General features: G+C 52.6%; 1 protein-coding gene across 4 annotated transcripts in view; it reads right to left on the bottom strand.

Annotated features, from left to right (window-relative positions):
* Positions 1-17,948, bottom strand: part of PDE4B (phosphodiesterase 4B) — a 182,534-nt gene that overhangs the window by 49,829 nt on the left and 114,757 nt on the right. For all 4 annotated transcript variants that reach the window (XM_068199009.1, XM_068199010.1, XM_068199011.1 and 1 more), the window contains 4 exons: positions 13,979-14,173; positions 12,085-12,121; positions 11,927-11,997; positions 7,044-7,093 (listed from right to left, as the gene is read on the bottom strand). In XM_068199009.1, coding sequence (XP_068055110.1) covers positions 7,044-7,093; positions 11,927-11,997; positions 12,085-12,121; positions 13,979-14,173 — 353 coding nt within the window. The remainder of the gene's footprint in view (positions 1-7,043; positions 7,094-11,926; positions 11,998-12,084; positions 12,122-13,978; positions 14,174-17,948) is intronic.

The following is a 17,948-nucleotide window of genomic DNA, read 5'->3' as shown; positions in this document are numbered from 1 at the left end:
GACCGTGCCACCCCAAAGGTCCCCTCCCCAGTGCAGCCGGGAATGGGACCTGACCCGGCCCCAAAGAGCAGAGAGAGCAGGGACACAACGGGACCGTGCCACCCCAAAGGTCCCCTCCCCAGTGTCGCTGGGAACGGGACCTGACCCGGCCCCAAAGAGCAGAGAGAGCAGGGACACAACGGGACCGTGCCACCCCAAAGGTCCCCTCCCCAGTGCAGCCGGGAACGGGACCTGACCCGGCCCCAAAGAGCAGAGAGAGCAGGGACACAACGGGACCGTGCCACCCCAAAGGTCCCCTCCCCAGTGCCGCTGGGAACGGGACCTGACCCGGCCCCAAAGAGCAGAGAGAGCAGGGACACAACGGGACCGTGCCACCCCAAAGGTCCCCTCCCCAGTGCCGCTGGGAACGGGACCTGACCCGGCCCCAAAGAGCAGAGCTAGCCAGGGACACAACGGGACCGTGCCACCCCAAAGGTCCCCTCCCCAGTGCAGCCGGGAATGGGACCTGACCCGGCCCCAAAGAGCAGAGAGAGCAGGGACACAACGGGACCGTGCCACCCCAAAGGTCCCCTCCCCAGTGTCGCTGGGAACGGGACCTGACCCGGCCCCAAAGAGCAGAGAGAGCAGGGACACAACGGGACCGTGCCACCCCAAAGGTCCCCTCCCCAGTGCCGCTGGGAACGGGACCTGACCCGGCCCCAAGAGCAGAGAGAGCAGGGACACAACGGGACCGTGCCACCCCAAAGGTCCCCTCCCCAGTGCCACTGGGAACGGGACCTGACCCGGCCCCAAAGAGCAGAGAGAGCAGGGACACAACGGGACCCTGCCACCCCAAAGGTCCCCTCCCCAGTGCAGCCAGGAACGGGACCTGACCCGGCCCCAAAGAGCAGAGCTAGCCAGGGACACAGCGGGACCGTGCCACCCCAAAGGTCCCCTCCCCAGTGCAGCCGGGAACGGGACCTGACCCGGCCCCAAGAGCAGAGAGAGCAGGGACACAACGGGACCGTGCCACCCCAAAGGTCCCCTCCCCAGTGCAGCCGGGAACGGGACCTGACCCAGCCCCAAAGAGCAGAGAGAGCAGGGACACAACGGGACCGTGCCACCCCAAAGGTCCCCTCCCCGCCACCACAGGGCTGTGGTTGCCCGGGTCACTCTGAAGGAAGCCACCCATCAGATAGAGCCCTTTGCTAACCCGGCTGGATCGATGGTTTATCGATGGTTTATCCTGCGTAGCTGAGCGTGGGCTCATCAGTGAAATGCCAGCCTGACCAAAACCCAGAGGTTTGGCTCCGTGACCCCTCCAAAACGCATCGCTGCTGCTGCTAGAGCAGCCCTGCTCCTCCCGGCAAGGCAAAGCTGCTCCCTCAGCTGCCTGAGGATGCCAGCTACGTGTGTCCTCAGGCTCAGCTCCCACTAATGCCTTAGGATTTAGCTTTTATAGGTTTTATATTTTTAGCTTTTTTTTTTAATATTTTTCAGATCCTGTGCTGCTTTAGCACTCTAAAGCTCCACAGCCTGTCAGCTACTGTTCTCCCATTTTATTCAGACAAAACCATTCCTCTCTAGGCCTGAAACTCGAGGACAGCTCACTGTCTCAGGCCCTGAGAGATGTAAACAGCAGTGAGTTGGGGGGCAAACTGAGAGTAAATGACTCCATTAGCTGAAGCTGTAATTGGAGGATTAACCCCTGATATGTAAACAGACCAAACTTATAAAAGTGTGAGAAACTCGTGGCCATCGCCCATCTTGGGTGTAGCCCTCAGAGGCTTCAGACTGCCCAAGGTGTGCCTATTGAAGGCCTTCAATAAATACCTGCTTTTATTCCCTTAATTTTCTCTAGCCTCTGTTTCAGGTAGCCACTCCAAGGCATCACCAGCCCCTCAGGAGCCTGTCCAGAGCCATTCCTGACTAGGAAAAAGGGGCCAGGGGTGCCTCCAGCCCTGGGTATCTCCCAGGGGGTGAATGGCCGTCCCAGGCAGCCTCGGGAATGCAGCAGGGAATGCTCAGGGAGTCCCGCACAGCCAGGGCTGCAGGAGGCAGCTGGCCCCGGGGAGTGACAGGCTCCTGATGGCAGCAGCACGTGGAGCATCTTCATGTGACATCCACAGGTGGGGCGGAGGGGAAAACAGTTTTTATCCGTTGCTATGGAGTCATGATTAGCTTGTGTGTCTTCAGAGCCTGCCGAGGAGAAATGAAGGCTATTTTCTTATACAGATGTCATGAAATCAATCCCGGCAGAATTTCGGGAGTCAAAGGCTAAGCAGGTTTGCCTGAATGCCCCCTGTCACTTGATACACAAATCCATCTAGCCAGGGGACCTGAAACAAGTGTCACTTGTCAGCCAGAGCCGGGCACAAAAATGACTTTTTAGTCTCGTTTGGAGCTGTTTATGCACACAGCAACACAACAAACGCGTGTTCAATAAAACACAGCAATTATCCTCACCGAAAATGAGCCTTAGAAAATGAAGCAAAAAACCACCCTTATTGCAAAGGGTGACTTCAGAAGAAACTTCTCCCTTATTCTCTCCAAATGCTAAAAGCAAACCTGATGTTCTTCTTTTAAAATGTGTCTGCCTCTAGCTCTTTGGCACAGGTTTGCTGCTGGGAGGGCCGGCAATCTATTTAATGACTGCATTGACGTCAATAGCATAACTGAAATACTTACTAAGATGCATGAGTCCAACTTTCGGGGGGTGTGTTCGAGGCAGGCGGGCGCAACACGCGGAACGGACTCCCGGCAGGAATGAACTCCCCCCGGAGAGCCGGGAAGAGCCTCGGGATGGCCCCGTGCTGGCCGGAGCTGCCACAGACCCGCTCGGACATTTGCCTTGAAACGCTCTTTTGATCTGACAAGCGGCAAGAATCGCTTCAGCGCTCACCAGCCCTCATTTAGGCACGTCATTAAGCTCATTATCTACCTGATTTCTTACACGGTTTTGGTTAGTTTCTGAATAATCTGCATCGTGCCTGCGCCGCATCCTTTAAAAATAATATCTGTAGGTGCTCACAAGCCTCCATTTGTGCACGCAGCCAGTGACTCTGTGGCTCAGCTGCTCAGGGACCCGTGGTTCCTCTGCAGTCCTGTAAAAGCCCAAAGCACCACAACCATATGGCTTTTACAGCTGCTCTCCAAAGCAAAAGGCCAAATCTTCAGCCAAAGTCCCAGCAAAGAAACAGAATTTCAAAATGAATCCACTACTCCGTGTGTGCCCAGAGCCATTCTGCCCGTGCCAAGCAGAGGAGGATGGTGCAAGAGCAGCAGCTCCGTGCTAATTACTGGGGATTCAGAGATATTTGTAACCCAGAGCTGACTTGGATGCACAAGGCTCCCCAGCTCCTACAAAAACTTGGGGCTCTCAGCAGCACGAGCACTATCTAGTCTTTGTTTATGCTTTACACAAAGGTTCGTGCATGAGTCTGTGTACGTCCTACACCCACAGGAAAAATGAAAGAGTACGAGTTTGGAGGTCGTGTAAAGGCATGTGAGAAGTACAGACAAACGTGCCGAGGTACAGGAAAGCAGAGCTAAGGCACACGGAAGAAAAACACCGACCCTTCCCTCCCATCCCCAGAGAGGAATTTGAACAAAGCTTTAATCCCCTGAGCCCTGAAATGCTGCAGGTGACATATCCCAAAGGGCAGCACCCCCCAGGCCGGGGGCTGCGGCAGATCAGAACATTGTGCCATTAATTGTGAGGAGAACTGTCATTAGTGAGCGCTGAGAGTATCCACGGGGAACTGGAAAATCTCTGCAAACCCCCCACAGTCTGGGAAAAACTCAGTGCTGTTTGACCCACAGCTCTGTGCTTTGCTCCTGTCACCACTGGTGACATTAAATGTGGCAGTGGATCAAACAGGAATGGGAAAACCCTGCCCATCCCAGGACTGATGGTGTAGGAACAAAACAGGTTGGGAAAAGTTTGTACCAAAATTGTGAAAGAATGAGAGGCTTGGACTGACGGTGGCAGCCAGTGAAAGGTGATTTAATCCAGAGGGAGTAAGGGTCACTGAAGGGAATAAATATGGAAGAAGGAACAAAACCAAGCAGGAAAAGCCAGACTTGCTGCTGGTTGAAGGTGTTATTGGTTGAATCATTGGGTAGGACCTGCACACCTTTCACTGGGGCCAGGAGAGGGGAGAGCTGGAGAGAGAAGGGAAGGCGCTGATCAGTTCCTGAGCCCAAGGTGGCACAAAGGTCACCGAGAGTAACTGTGGCAGAGGCAGAAACAAAGGGGGACAGGAGAAAGAAACCTCAGGAGAAAGAGCCCTCAGGGACACTGTGTGACACCGTGCCTCTCACTGTTCCTGTCACCCAGAGGTGGCTGAGCCCCGGCCCTGCACAGCTGCTGGGGATGCAGCCACACACCAGGCAGGAACCCCACAGCACTCCCGTCATCCTGCCCAGCTAATTAAGGACTGATGGACTTTTGCTATGGCTTTGTATTTCCATGTTATGGCTTCTCGGTTAATTCATAAAAGTGATTTTGTGCGTTCCTGTGAGCTGCAGTTATAACAAAATAACAGGAAAAATCTGCCAGATTTACTTCAGCTGATACCAAGGACAAAACACAGGATGTTCAATCCATATTCCCCTTCCTTCTCTGGCTGTGCTTGCAAGGTTAAGAAAGCTCTGAAACACACAGTGACACCAGCAGTGCCTTTCAAAGCCCTTTGTCCCAGGAAGAAACTGGCCAAAAGTTTTTCTGCTTAAGAAAGAAAGAAAATGAAAGCAAAAAAAGAATTTCCTCATTTTACCACAGCTCATTTATTCCACCATGGGCCTGGGTCCTCAGTGATGCAACACCAGCAACAGATTTGGCTGCTGTTGCTTGGAAAATCCTGGAATATTCCAGCTGGAGTAAATAGCTGGCATGTATTCCTTGCAGTACAAATGCTGGATGCAATTTGCCTCCCTCCAGGGTAATTTTATTAATGCAGCCTTGTTTGCTTTAAGCCCTGAGTTCTGTATTTCTCAGAACAGGATATAAATCACCCCACTAATGACAAATCAAAGGAGACATCCACAAGATGCTCACAGTGATGTCAGTGGGTTGTGGTAAAGCCGTGAATCAACGGGTGACATTGGAGGGTTAAAATCAAATTCCAAACTTCAACAAATCTCGTGAATCTAAACCCAGTCCATTCCAAACACAGTCTTTTATCTAGAGAGATGTGAAGCAGCCTGGTCCCAATCAAAACACGACTGCTTCCTTCTGCAAAACCTTCAGGAAAAACACTCTGCATCCTCTCAGCTGCTGGCACAGAACTGGAAGGGTTCTGATAGGAAAATCTCTCCTTCAGTTCATCATTTCCAAAGCAGAAGCCATCAAGGGGGAAAAAAAAGATGCAAACACTGAAAAAAATTCCTTAAAAATCTCTGTTCTTGCTGAATTAAATGGAAACTTCCTTAGAAAGTCAAGGGTTGTGATTGTTTTCTGCTGCCTGGAAAGGAATTCACTGTGACAGTGGCTGTGAAGAGGCAGAGGAAGGCAATGACCTAAATTTAACCAAGAACCCCAGGATTTTCTACCAATAATGCCAATATTGGCTGGTTTTATGTAGGAAATCACACAATTTCCTGTTAATCTCAAAAACGCATCTCCTTCTTACCTACAAAGTGTCACAATTTACCAAAGCTGTAGTGATCCAACTCACTTTTTAAAATTTTACTTGAAGATTTCACCTAAAAGCAGTTAAGATTCGTGCTTAAAAACCTATTTACTTGAGAGGCCACAAATCCAGCCTTTACAAGGTAACACAACACTTGCTCCACAGTCCTGTGTGTCAAACAATTCATTACTAAAGGAATTTTCATATATTCCCAGCACTAGAAGCTTGGATCAGCTAAAAAGTACCAAGTGTCCTACAGCTCTTGTTGGAAATAGTGTAGAAAAATATCCCCAAAGTGTTAAAAAGTTGAGAGCAACTTTTTCCATGGAAAGTGTTAAGAAAATGAACCTAAAAATTCCTGGAAGGGCACTCTCTCCTCATTATTAGATTGTCTAACTTATATAAACAGATCCATTGAAAGCCTAGGAAATTTTCCATGATTTTTTTTTTTTTACACAGGCACAAACTCAAAGCTTTGCTAGACCCAGCTTTAAATCAGGTGGTGGGTTGCATTCCTGCCGGCTGTGACAGAAAGAGAAGGAGTTTAAGATTGTGTTGTCCAGTTTTGGTTTTGTATCAGAGGTTTCCATCTCCCATTAACAAGTTTGGAGGAACCTAACCTGGAAGTGTCCAGGACTCTGTGTGTCCCCTGAGAATAAATAACACACAGCAGGAGAGGAAATGATAGCTATCCAGGCTTCACACGCTGTGAAAATTAAGCTTTATTAGTCCCTCCAAGCATGTAATTATTGGAAAGGCTGAGATTAAACCTTACAAATGGGCACTGATCCAAATCTTATCTCCTTCTCTCCAGAGCAACCTCTGAATTAGTGCAAGTAGGGCCAGCTCTGATCCTGAGCGGGGTTCTACAGACCCTCAGCCTGGCTAAACCCAGGTGTCAAAGCAAATAAACCTGTCCTAAGTCATCAGCTTCTGCTGCTCATCCTCGTCCTTCCCCCTGCCTGGGCAGCCCTCGTGGTGCTGCCCACCCCACCTTGCCCTGGCACCCCCTTCCCAGCAGGAAGCCAAGGAGGTCTCACCCAGGAAAGGTTTGAGTACACAGATCACATGGAAACAAACTGAAATAAACAGAATAAAAAAAGACCCAGCTGTGCCTGAGCCTGTTCAAGGCTTGTAGGCTGGGGCTTGTCCAGGCCTGTGCTCACAGGGACTCACAAGAACAGCAGCCACTGTGGCCATGACTATCAAACCAAAATCATGTTCATCTCCTGTGCTAATACACCAGCAGAAACCCCAAACCAAACGATTAAAATAACAATATTTGGAGCCTGATAGTTCTCCCCGGTGAGTTTTGCAGGAGGAACCCAGAAGTGCACCGGGGAGGGGGCAGGGAAGCAGCTGTGAGCAGAACTGGGCAATAAATGTCGTGTGTGCTTGGCCTGGCAGCCCATCCCCAAATCCCACATGTACCTTGCAGGTTCACTCTGGAGACAGGTGGCTGACTCGTGGCTGGAGATCTCCTAAGAGGGAAAAAGAATTCTTTGTCAGGAGGTGGGATTTTATCTTTCCAAACCCTGCCAGCTCCCTCAGTTAAAAATCCTTTTCCATTCTCCCAAAAAACCCCAAACACTTCACAAAGATTTGTTGAGCAGCATTGACAGATCTGTTAGGAAAAGCCAGAGATGGCTGCTCCCTGCCTGTTCCATGGGCTGGAAATGAGGAGAAATGGAACCATCCCGTGCTGCCTTGGCAACTTTGTGCTCAAAATATGCCTGAAAGCAGCAAGGGCCGGGCTCTGGTGGCTCCCCCACAGCCAAGGCCTTTTCCCATAAAGCTTTTCCCTACAGAGTCTGGAATGGACTCTGAAATGATGTCAAAGTGCTGCAAGGCAAGGCCACAGGTAAGGTCAGAAATGTGCCTTTAAACCTCCAGTATGGGACCCTGAAGCAAGGAAGAGGATACTGCAGTCACTATTGTTTAGCTCTGAAACAGCTGAAGGACACTTCGTGGACTCTGAGCAACAATTTCAGCAGCAATTCCTGGATTTTGGAGGGGCCAAAAGCTATTTGAAAAAAATTGGTTCAAGTCAAGCCAACAGGGTCTGACTGGAAAAAGGTGCAGATTCTCTCCAAACGTCAACACAGTTCCCTGTGAGACTTGCCAAACAAAACTGATTTTTCAAGCTGAAACCATCATCAGAGACCTGTTTTTTTAAAGGAGTTAAAAAGAGTTGACACCAAAATCAAGACACTTCAGTTTGGATTGACTGCAGTACTTCAGGCTGACCAAAAATGAAACTTTGGGCTTCTGCTTCCCTAAAGAAGTTTCAGATCTATTTTAACTGAAGCCAGATTTCCCCACACTCTCCCTTAGCCAACCTCCTTCCTAACCCCAAATTTCGGAGTCAGCCACTGAACTGCAACATCCATTATTCGCCAGCTCTCCTTTGAAGCTCGAATCAAAGCAGGCAGAGCCGCTCAATTGTGCTGCAATTGTAGCTCCGGGGGGTTCTTCAGAAGTGCTCCGGGAAGGCCTCGCTGCCCAGGTGAGGTCTGGAGCGCAATTCCAGCCCTGCTTCCAGCCCTCCGAGCCGCCGGGCTCCGCAGGAGCCCCCCTGCCATCCAAAGGCTGTTCTGGCAGGATGTGCAGGACCCGGGCTCTCTGAAGGGTTCAGCACAGGGCACACACGCCGGGCGCCCAATTCCCTGCAAATGTGCCCCGACCTGCCTCTGCTGAGCCTTTGAAAAGCCAAATCTCGAAATCTCCAAAAAACAGAAACTCCCCGACAGGGACAGCACGCCGCGGCTGCAGCACTCCCAGAGCGGAGGGATCCAAGCTCCAGGGATCTCCAAGCCCGGAGCTGCACAGACATGCCTTTGGGGGGGTGGGGAGGGGTGAGCCGCTGTTCCGTACGCTATTCCCCGCTCCAGAGCCATCCTCCGATCCTCGTGCCCATCCTGTTCCCCAGGCAGGGCGCGGGATGGGAGATGTGCGTTGTGACAGCACTGTCCTTCCTCAGCCACCGCCGCGCTCCAGCGGCTCCCGCTGCCCGCTCCTTCCCTCCTGCCGCGGGGCATCACACGGAGCAGGCTCCGGATGCTTCCCGACCGCGTCCCGGGCTGCAATTGCCAAGCTCCGGCACTCCAAAGCCATTAATCATCCCCTCCTCTTTTCCAATCAGGAAACTGCCTCAAGAACCCTGACGTTGAAGTCCAAAAAATATGACTGCCAGTTGTTTTTTTTTCCTCCAGGACTTAACATTCATATTTTCCAGCAAATATGTAGGACAGCATCCTCTTTTTCCTTGCTCGGGCCAGGAGGGGTGGAGGGGGAGGAGAAAAAAAGAGAGGAGAGGAGAAGAGGGGGTAAAGGAAAGCTGAGATTCTCATGATCCCCAGAGCAGAAGTTTAAGTAAAATATCACATATCATGAGACAGATGATAAAATCATGAGCTGGCAGCTTGGCTGCAACCCAGCGGAGCTCTTTGGAAACTGTGCAGGAAGCTCCACGGCACCTGGAAGCACATTCCGCCATGGCCTGGGATGTTTGGCATGGGATGGTTTAAAAATTTAATGACTTTTACTTTGGCCGGGCAAACACTTTATAGGTCAATCAAATCTGGGAACGCTTTCCAAGGGACACTGTAAGATGCCTGTGTGTCCTACAGGTTACACCCTCACTTCCTTCCGGCCCTGTCCAATTTCAGATTCCTCATTAGGAGCTGCCAAAATGCCCGAGCTTTCCAAAAAAGCCAAGCTTAAAAAAAAGGAGTATTTAAGCCATCTGTTTTTTTTTATTAACCTCCACCTTGGAATGCGGCAGTTCCTTCCCATCAAAATTTGCCAACAGGAATCAACAGGAGGGAAAACCTCACGCCTGGATAAAATGCTGGGCTTTATGTAAAACAAAGATTGTGAGCTCGTGGTGGGCACCAGGTGATGCCACCCACAGCTGGAGTGGAGCGAGCCCGTGGTGTCCCACTGGGGACATCCCTGCACCTCATCCTTCCCTTCTGGAGCCAGTGGAGCCTGCCAGTCCCAGGGTGGGATCAGTGGGACGGGTGGGTGCACAGCAGACCTCGCCAGGAATGAGTGATGTTGGTTTGAGGCTGAACAGCTCTCGTGGGGCCCAGCAGGCCAGAGGATGATGATGACGGGCTCAGTATAAATAGCCAAGGGGAAACGGTGGTTCCGGGCAAAGGCGTAAAAAGGAGTTTGTTTGGTTTCTCCTGTTCAGCAGGTAGGAAAAACAACATCCTCCTCCTGAGAGCATCACCTTCCTCCTTCAGAGCAATCAGTGTCAAAGGAAGTGATGTGGGATTCAGTTTCTGGGCAGCCCTCTCGCAGCTGAGCTCCAGGATGCTGCTGCTGGGAAATCCTTGCTGCCCTCAGAGCCCCAAGTTTGGGGTGCCCCTCCTGACATCTGCCCTTTGGCCATGAACAACTCATGTGAGGTTGGCTCCGATGGGTAGAGCCTGGTGCTGATAACACCAAATCTGGGGTTGACCTCTATGGGCCAGTTAAGAGTTGGACTTGATTCTGCTGGATCACTTCCAACTCGGCCAATTCTGGGATTATTATTGCTCTGTGAAGCAGTGGTGGAAATGCAGGGCAGGACCATTATAGAATGCCTGGGATAGCCAAGGTGGCCACATGATGATGATCATGGAATTGTTTAGGTTGACAGAGACCTCTGAGATCACCAGGTCCAACCCAGCACTGCCAAGGCCACCCCTGCCCCGTGTCCCCAAGTGCCACATCCACAGGGATTTTAAACCCCTCCAGGGATGGGGACTCCACCCCTGCCCTGGGCAGCTGTGCCAGGGCTGGAGAACCTTTTCTGTGAAGAAATTCTTCCTGATATTCAAATAAACCACCTCTGGCCCAGCCTGGGGCCGTTCCCTCTCCTCCTGTCCCTGTTCCATGGAGCACAGCCCGACCCCCCGGCTGTCCCCTCCTGTCAGGAGCTGTGCAGAGCCACAAAGGCCCCTGAGCCTCCTTTTCTCCAGGCTGAGCCCCTTCCCAGCTCCCCCAGCCTCTCCTGGGGCTCCAGCCCCTTCCCCAGATCCATTTCCTTCTCACTCTCCAAGCCCTCTATAGTATTTTTGGTGGTGTGGGGCCCCAGACTGTCCCCATGATTCATAGTGGACATCACACAAGATGAAACACAATGCTTGCTCCTCAGGGAGGACCTGGGGGATGAGAGGATGAGGGGATGAGGGGATGAGAGGATGAGGGGAGGAAGGGACGAGGGGATGAGGGGATGAGGGGATGGGGGAGGAAGGGAAGAGGGGATGACAGGATGAGGGGATGAAGGGATGAAGCGATGAGAGGATGAGGGGATGACAGGATGAGGGGATGAAGGGATGAAGAGATGAGAGGATGATGGGATGAAGAGATGAGAGGATGAGGGGATGACAAGATGAGGGGATGAAGGGATGAAGCGATGAGGGGATGAAGGGATGACAGGATGAGGGGATGAAGGGATGAAGAGATGAGAGAATGACGGGATGACAGGATGAGGGGATGAAGGGATGAAGCGATGAGGGGATGAAGGGATGAAGAGATGAGAGGATGAGGGGATGACAAGATGAGGGGATGAAGGGATGAAGAGACGAGAGGATGAGGGGATGACAGGATGAGGGAATGAGGGGATGACAAGATGAGGGGATGAACGGCTGAGGGGACGAGAGGACGAGGCGGCGAGGGAACGAGGGGTGAGGGAATGACGGGATGAGAGAGCATGAGGGGATGAGGGAACGAGAGGATGAGCGGATGAGGGGACGAGAGGACGAGGCGGCGAGGGAGTGAGGGGATGAGACCATGAGGGCATGAGGGATGGGCGCCATGAGGGGAGGGCAGACGGCGCCCCCTGGCGTCGTTCGCAAACCGCGGCGGAGCCGTGAGGCCACGGCGGAGCCGTGAGGCCACGGTGGAGCCGTGAGGGCCCTGGTGGAGCCGTGAGGCCGCGGCAGAGCCGTGAGGGTCTGGTGGAGCCGTGACGGCCCTGGTGGAGCCGTGAGGGCCCTGGTGGAGCCGTGAGGCCACAGCGGAGCCGTGAGGCCCTGGCGGAGCCGTGAGGGCCCTGGCGGAGCCGTGAGGGCCCTGGCGGAGCCGTGAGGCCACAGCAGAGCCGTGAGGCCACAGCGGAGCCGTGAGGGCCCTGGTGGAGCCGTGAGGGCCCTGGCGGAGCCGTGAGGCCACAGCGGAGCCGTGAGGCCACAGCGGAGCCGTGAGGCCACGGCAGAGCCTGAGGCACCATGGCCACGCTCCCCAAGCCCCGCCGCTCCCCAGGCCCCGCCGCTCCCCCGGCTCCTCTTGTGGATGAAAGGAGCTTAAAAAGCCAGGCTTACTTGTTGGAGGTGCCGTGTAAATTGGTGAGAAGCGTGAAGTTGTTCCTCACGCTTCTTAGGCTGGCCAGCACCTGAGGGAGACAAAACCGCAGGTGTCACCTTCTCCGCTTTAATGCTTTAGAAAGACTTTTTTAGAGGCCAATATGCCACCAACTCACCTGGGCGAAAGGTGTGACGATCAGGTCGTCGCCATGCCTAAGGAAAAACAGAGAAAAATGTATAAATTTCTGTGCAAATTTACCGTCAAACAGAGTGAAATTCACCTCAGGGAATGAGCGCTTTCCTAAGGGGGTTTTCCTCATGAATGTACCCTCGAAGCATGTAGTTAACACCACATAGAAGCTTGTTCCTAACGGGAAGGTCACCGTGTATATCCAAAACAACTGGCTGGAGCGAGCATTCGGACTGGGAACGCCAGGCAATAAAAGCCAGGAAATTCAAAAGTTAAGGCTCACGCTTGCACCGCGGTGGAAAAAAACCAACTGTAGTGGTGCGGGGAAAGGTCACCTTTGAATTTCCTGGCTTTTGTTGATCTCTGTCGCAGTCTCTAACCTTGTTCAGACGCCGGGTTTTGTTCGGCTGTTTTCATCATGGAAGATTTGAGCAGAAGTTGTGAGCAAAATAAATCACTGCCAGCAGTAAGAGGGTTTTTTTTCCCCTTTTATATTTTTGGTATTAGTTATGGTACTTGTGCGTGCATGGAACATTCTGTATGACTTACCTAACTGAGAGATGGCAGGGTATAGAATCATTGAAAGGTTTGGGTTTGGCTTGAAGCCCATCCAGTCCCACCCCTGCCATGGGCAGGGGCACCTTCCAGCACCCCAGGTGGATCCAAACCCCATCCAGCCTGGCCTTGGACATTTCCAGGAATCCAGGGGCAGCCACAGCTGCTCAGTGCATCCTGTGCCAGGGCCTCTCCACCGTCCCAGCCAGGAATTCCTTCCCAATATCCATCTAAATCTACCCACTTTCAGCTTAAATCCACTCCCTCTTGTCCTGTCCCTCCTTCCCTTGTCCCAAGTACCTCTCCAACTCTCTTGGAGCCCCTTTAGGCACTCTTAGAAGCAACGTTTGGTCAATTCTATTCTTAAAGCCGTAATTACCAACAGGATGTACTAAGCAAGGGCAGCAGAGTCAGCTCCAGGCTGCCACAGGACCCTCTGGAGAGTTCTCCATCAGTGCTGGACGCCTTCCAAGAGGAATTCGCCCTGCTGTGCTGCCAGAGGTCATCCCCTCACCCTCACTCGGGTATCAGTGCTATTAAGTCTAAACTTAATTAAAATTGTCTCCACAGTGATGGAGACTCTGTCCCAAGTGCTAACAGAGCCTTGATGCCCGTGGTGGAGGGACACTTCAGCTACAGACAGCCGTGAATTCGGGGAAAATGATGGGATTCCCCCACCCCAGCACACTGCTGGGAATTGTTACAACCCACCATCTACACAAAACACTATTTGCATGATTTGGAGTGATTCCTTCAATAAATATTTACTCCGTTTTAACTCACAGCAGGGATATTTTCTTGCAGAATTCTCATGGATCTGGCTAATATTCAGATTTCCATTCCGTGACTAAACTTTCGCAACAGCTCAACTTTGTTTAACGAGCAGTTCTTTTATAGCTTAATGGCCACTTCAAAACTTTAAAATGTGCCTTTCAAAATAAGGGGCTGGGAATCCAGGGTATTGATCCTCGCGAGCTCAGCCATCTGTCTCGGCTCATTTTCCAGTCGGTTCTAGGGAACAGCCCCCAAAACAGGATGGGGAACAGCAATTCTGTAAATAAAAGCACAGCACAACTTCTCTGTTATTCCAGGATACGGCTTTGAAAACCCTTCTGCTAAATTCTGGAGAAAATTCTGGGAATATTTGAGGGATGGGATGGGATGGGATGGGATGGGAGAGGATGTTGGATCAGCACCTGTTTTGTGCATTCCAGCTATGAAATGTGCCAGTACCACCCATAAGCTCCCCTTAACAGAGCTCTGAGGATTAGAGCAGCACAGAAAGCTCTTGGAGAGTGTAAAACACGAGCTGAATTGGTGCTTACTGTTCGCTCGGGAGGGAGGAGTTCCTGGACATGGTCTTTGGTGAGAGGTCATAGTCGCTGTCGGATCTGTAGAGGAACGACTCCCGGCGCTGGCTGTGGCCCGGGAACGTCGTGTGCAGGACGAGTCCCGACGAGGAGCTGGCCTGCGGGTCCAGCGGGCTGCGCCCCGGGGACGGGCCATTCTCCACATCGAAGCTGCCAACGAAACACAGACCGCGTGTCACACTGTGCCACAAGAGGGCTTGCAGGGCACGTGTCACCTCAGCACGGCTCTCTACCACCGTGTCACCTCAGCATAGCTCCCACCGTGTCACCTCAGCATAGCTCCCACCGTGTCACCTCAGCACGGCCCTCTACCACTGTGTCACCTCAGCATGGCTCAGCACGGCTCTCTACCACCATGTCACCTCAGCACGGCTCCCACCGTGTCACCTCAGCACGGCTCACTGAGTCACCTCAGCACGGCTCCCACCGTGTCACCTCAGCATAGCTCCCACCGTGTCACCTCAGCATGGCTCAGCACGGCTCTCTACCACTGAGTCACCTCAGCACAGCTCCCACCGTGTCACCTCGGCATGGCTCCCACCATGTCACCTTGGCACGGCTCTCTACCACTGTGTCACCTCAGCATGGCTCAGCACGGCTCTCTACCACCGTGTCACCTCAGCACAGCTCCCACCGTGTCACCTCAGCACGGCTCTCTACCACTGAGTCACCTCAGCACAGCTCCCACCGTGTCACCTCGGCATGGCTCCCACCATGTCACCTCGGCACGGCTCTCTACCACCGAGTCACCTCAGCACGGCTCCCACCGTGTCACCTCAGCACAGCTCACCATGTCACCTCAGCATGGCTCCCACCATGTCACCTCACCTCAGCATGGCTCCCACCGTGTCACCTCGGCATGGCTCCCACCGTGTCACCTCAGCATGGCTCCCACCGTGTCACCTCGGCATGGCTCCCACCGTGTCACCTCAGCATGGCTCCCACCGTGTCACCTCGGCATGGCTCCCACCGTGTCACCTCAGCACAGCTCACCATGTCACCTCAGCATGGCTTCCACCATGTCACCTCACCTCAGCACGGCTCCCACCATGTCACCTCAGCATGGCTCACTGTGTCACCTCAGCATGGCTCCCACCATGTCACCTCACCTCAGCACGGCTCCCACCATGTCACCTCAGCATGGCTCACTGTGTCACCTCAGCATGGCTCCCACCATGTCACCTCACCTCAGCATGGCTCCCACCATGTCACCTCACCTCAGCATGGCTCCCACCATGTCACCTCACCTCAGCATGGCTCCCACCATGTCACCTCACCTCAGCATGGCTCCCACCATGTCACCTCACTTCAGCATGGCTCCCACTGTGTCACCTCAGCGCAGCTCCCACCGTGTCACTGGCCTGTGGCCACCGGAGCCGCTTGCTGGCACGTTTCTCTCGAGTGCAGGGAAGACCCTGCGTGACCATAAACATTTACCCCGGAGGCTCCTGTCCTGACTGCCTCTGCTCATGCTTCCTTCAGCATGGATGTCTCGCAGCTCAGCACAGCTCTCAGCATGAGCACACAGCAGCTGAAGAGGGCAGGGACAGGTTAGAGATGATGGAGAATCCATCCCTGGCAGGGTGGGCAGGCCCTGGCACAGGGTGCCCCGAGCAGCTGTGGCTGCCCCTGGATCCCTGGAAATGTCCAAGGCCAGGCTGGACACTGGGGCTTGGAGGAGCCTGGGACAGTGGGAGGTGTCCCTGCCATGGCAGGGGATGGAATGGGATGGGCTTTAAGGTCCCTCCCAACCCAAACCATTCCAGAATTCCATAATTCTAAACACCCCACTCCACCCTCAGTGCCTTTTGCACAAGCCCTGGGACTGGATTTGCCAAATCTCACTCCACTCTGCAAGCACAATAGGCACCACACTTACAGCACTAAAGGCACCACAACGTGACAACACTCCAGCCCAGCCCTGCGCCCATCTGCTCCGGAGCCAAACCTTTGAAACCCTGCAAGATTTCCAAGCACTTGGCAGTTGTGGAAGCTGGATGCCCAAACTGTGTTTTAGCCATTCAAGGTATCAGTTCAGTGAATTTTAAACAGCTGTGCTGTAAAATGAAGGGCTGTTTAAAACCTAAAAAAAAAAAAGCAATAAACTTTTTGTCACCTTTCCCATTTTACACCCACTTTCTTGTGGTTTCGTATCTTGGCTGCTGCAACCCGTGGTGAAGTCACTCTGGCCACTGCAGCGACACCCCTCGTAAAGGCTGAAAGCGAGCAGGCTGGCCTCCTTTGCCTTTGGGCCTGATAGAAACACCGGATGGGTGACTGTGGCTCAGAAAGCCAAGTGAGGTATGGCCATGCTCAGGAGGAATTTCCTTGCCTTTGGAAGTCAGGTTTTGTCTCTTGCAGTAGGAGCTGAGTCCTTGCTCCAGCGCCTCATCCCTTGCTGGATGCTGTCCCACCAGGACACTGGGCTGTGGTTCCTGCCACACCTTTCTCCATCCCTCCACTCCTTAATCCGGAAGATTCTCTGAGCACAGTGGCAGGGAAGACCCCAGCTCTCCCTCCTCTCTGCAGAGAGAGCTTTAACTGCAGCAGGAGGAGCACATAAAGTATTAATGTCTGAACTTGCCTGAATCCTGCAAGTTTTCCAGGTTTCTACATCACTGGGATGAGCTGGACACATTCAGGCTGCCTTGGTGAGAAGCCTGGCACAGCTAATGCCCAGCTGGGAACACCATGGCTTCCCGTGTTTCCTGTTCCAGCACCTGGAATGCTGCCGTACGGATCACGTGCTTAGTCCAACTGAAAAGGGCTTTTATTCCTTTCCTCAAGTTCAATGTGCAGCCACACCAGCGTTCCTCAGGCTGTTTTTCCTTGGCCTTGATCCAGCACTCAGCCACCCATGTGCTCAGCCAGAAGTTAACAGAAAATTCCCCAAAAAGTGACCGATCCCAGAGGTTGGAGTTACCTCTGCCAGGAGTGAACAGGCACTTCCAGAGGTACAGCCTGTGAGCAAGATCCTCAAAACCGAGGAATAACTCTACTCTCACTGCTTTTTAATAGTTACAAGAACTGGAATATGGGAAAATATTCCCCTTGGATGATCCAACGTTAGGAAAATGTGACCCGAGATACACAGAGCAAGAGTTTAACCTTGTGTTTGTCACCAGTTGCTCCTGGTTTGCACAACACTCACCTGGAACTATGTCCTGATGCCAAAAGTATCCCCCAAACAAACATTTGCTGGAATTGGTAAGAATTGCAATGGGATTGTAAAGTTGCCCTCTCAGAGCTGCATTTCCCACTAATTTTTTTCTATTGGAAGTTATCTGCTGAGCTCTGCTGGAAAAACTTCATCACTGTGTTCAGAACACTGCACAGACTGTGAGATCCTCTCCAAAGTTTCACACCCCATAGGCTTTGTCCAAGTGGGGAAAAAGCTGCATTTGCCAACTTAAAAACAAGGAAGGCAGAGTACAAAACACAAAAAAACCCCAAAATTTCCTTTCCAGTTTATCCTCAAGTAACAGCACTCACAGCGAGACACCCCGTTTGTGATATAATTGCGTTATCTATACATATGGGCCAGAAATTTGATATCTAAGGTCCCTATAAATCCTTCAGAAATCCCTGTCTTCATAAGGGATCTCTCTAGGACACGTGGGAGCTGCCAGCATTCCCTGCCTGCCTCCAACCTGTGTTGTCAGATCTATTTACCAACGTTTCCCAGTGCTGGACACTCTCTCCACCAAGGGACTCCAGGGAATTGAGCCCTGCCAGAGTCAAACGGGCTCCAGAGAAGGAAAGGTGACAGCAGCTCCAGGAGAGCTGCCCAGGGCAGTGGTGGAGTCTCCGTTCCTGGAGGGATTTAAAGCCGTGTAAATGTGGCACCTGGGGACATGGTCAGTGGTGGGAACATATGGATTTGATGATCTCGGAGATCTTTCCCAAGTGACTCCACCATCCCAGC

The sequence above is a fragment of the Anomalospiza imberbis genome, chromosome 9, assembly GCF_031753505.1.
Source record: "Anomalospiza imberbis isolate Cuckoo-Finch-1a 21T00152 chromosome 9, ASM3175350v1, whole genome shotgun sequence".
In the NCBI taxonomy this organism is placed as follows: domain Eukaryota; kingdom Metazoa; phylum Chordata; class Aves; order Passeriformes; family Viduidae; genus Anomalospiza; species Anomalospiza imberbis.
This window is presented reverse-complemented; position numbering and strand designations above follow the sequence as displayed.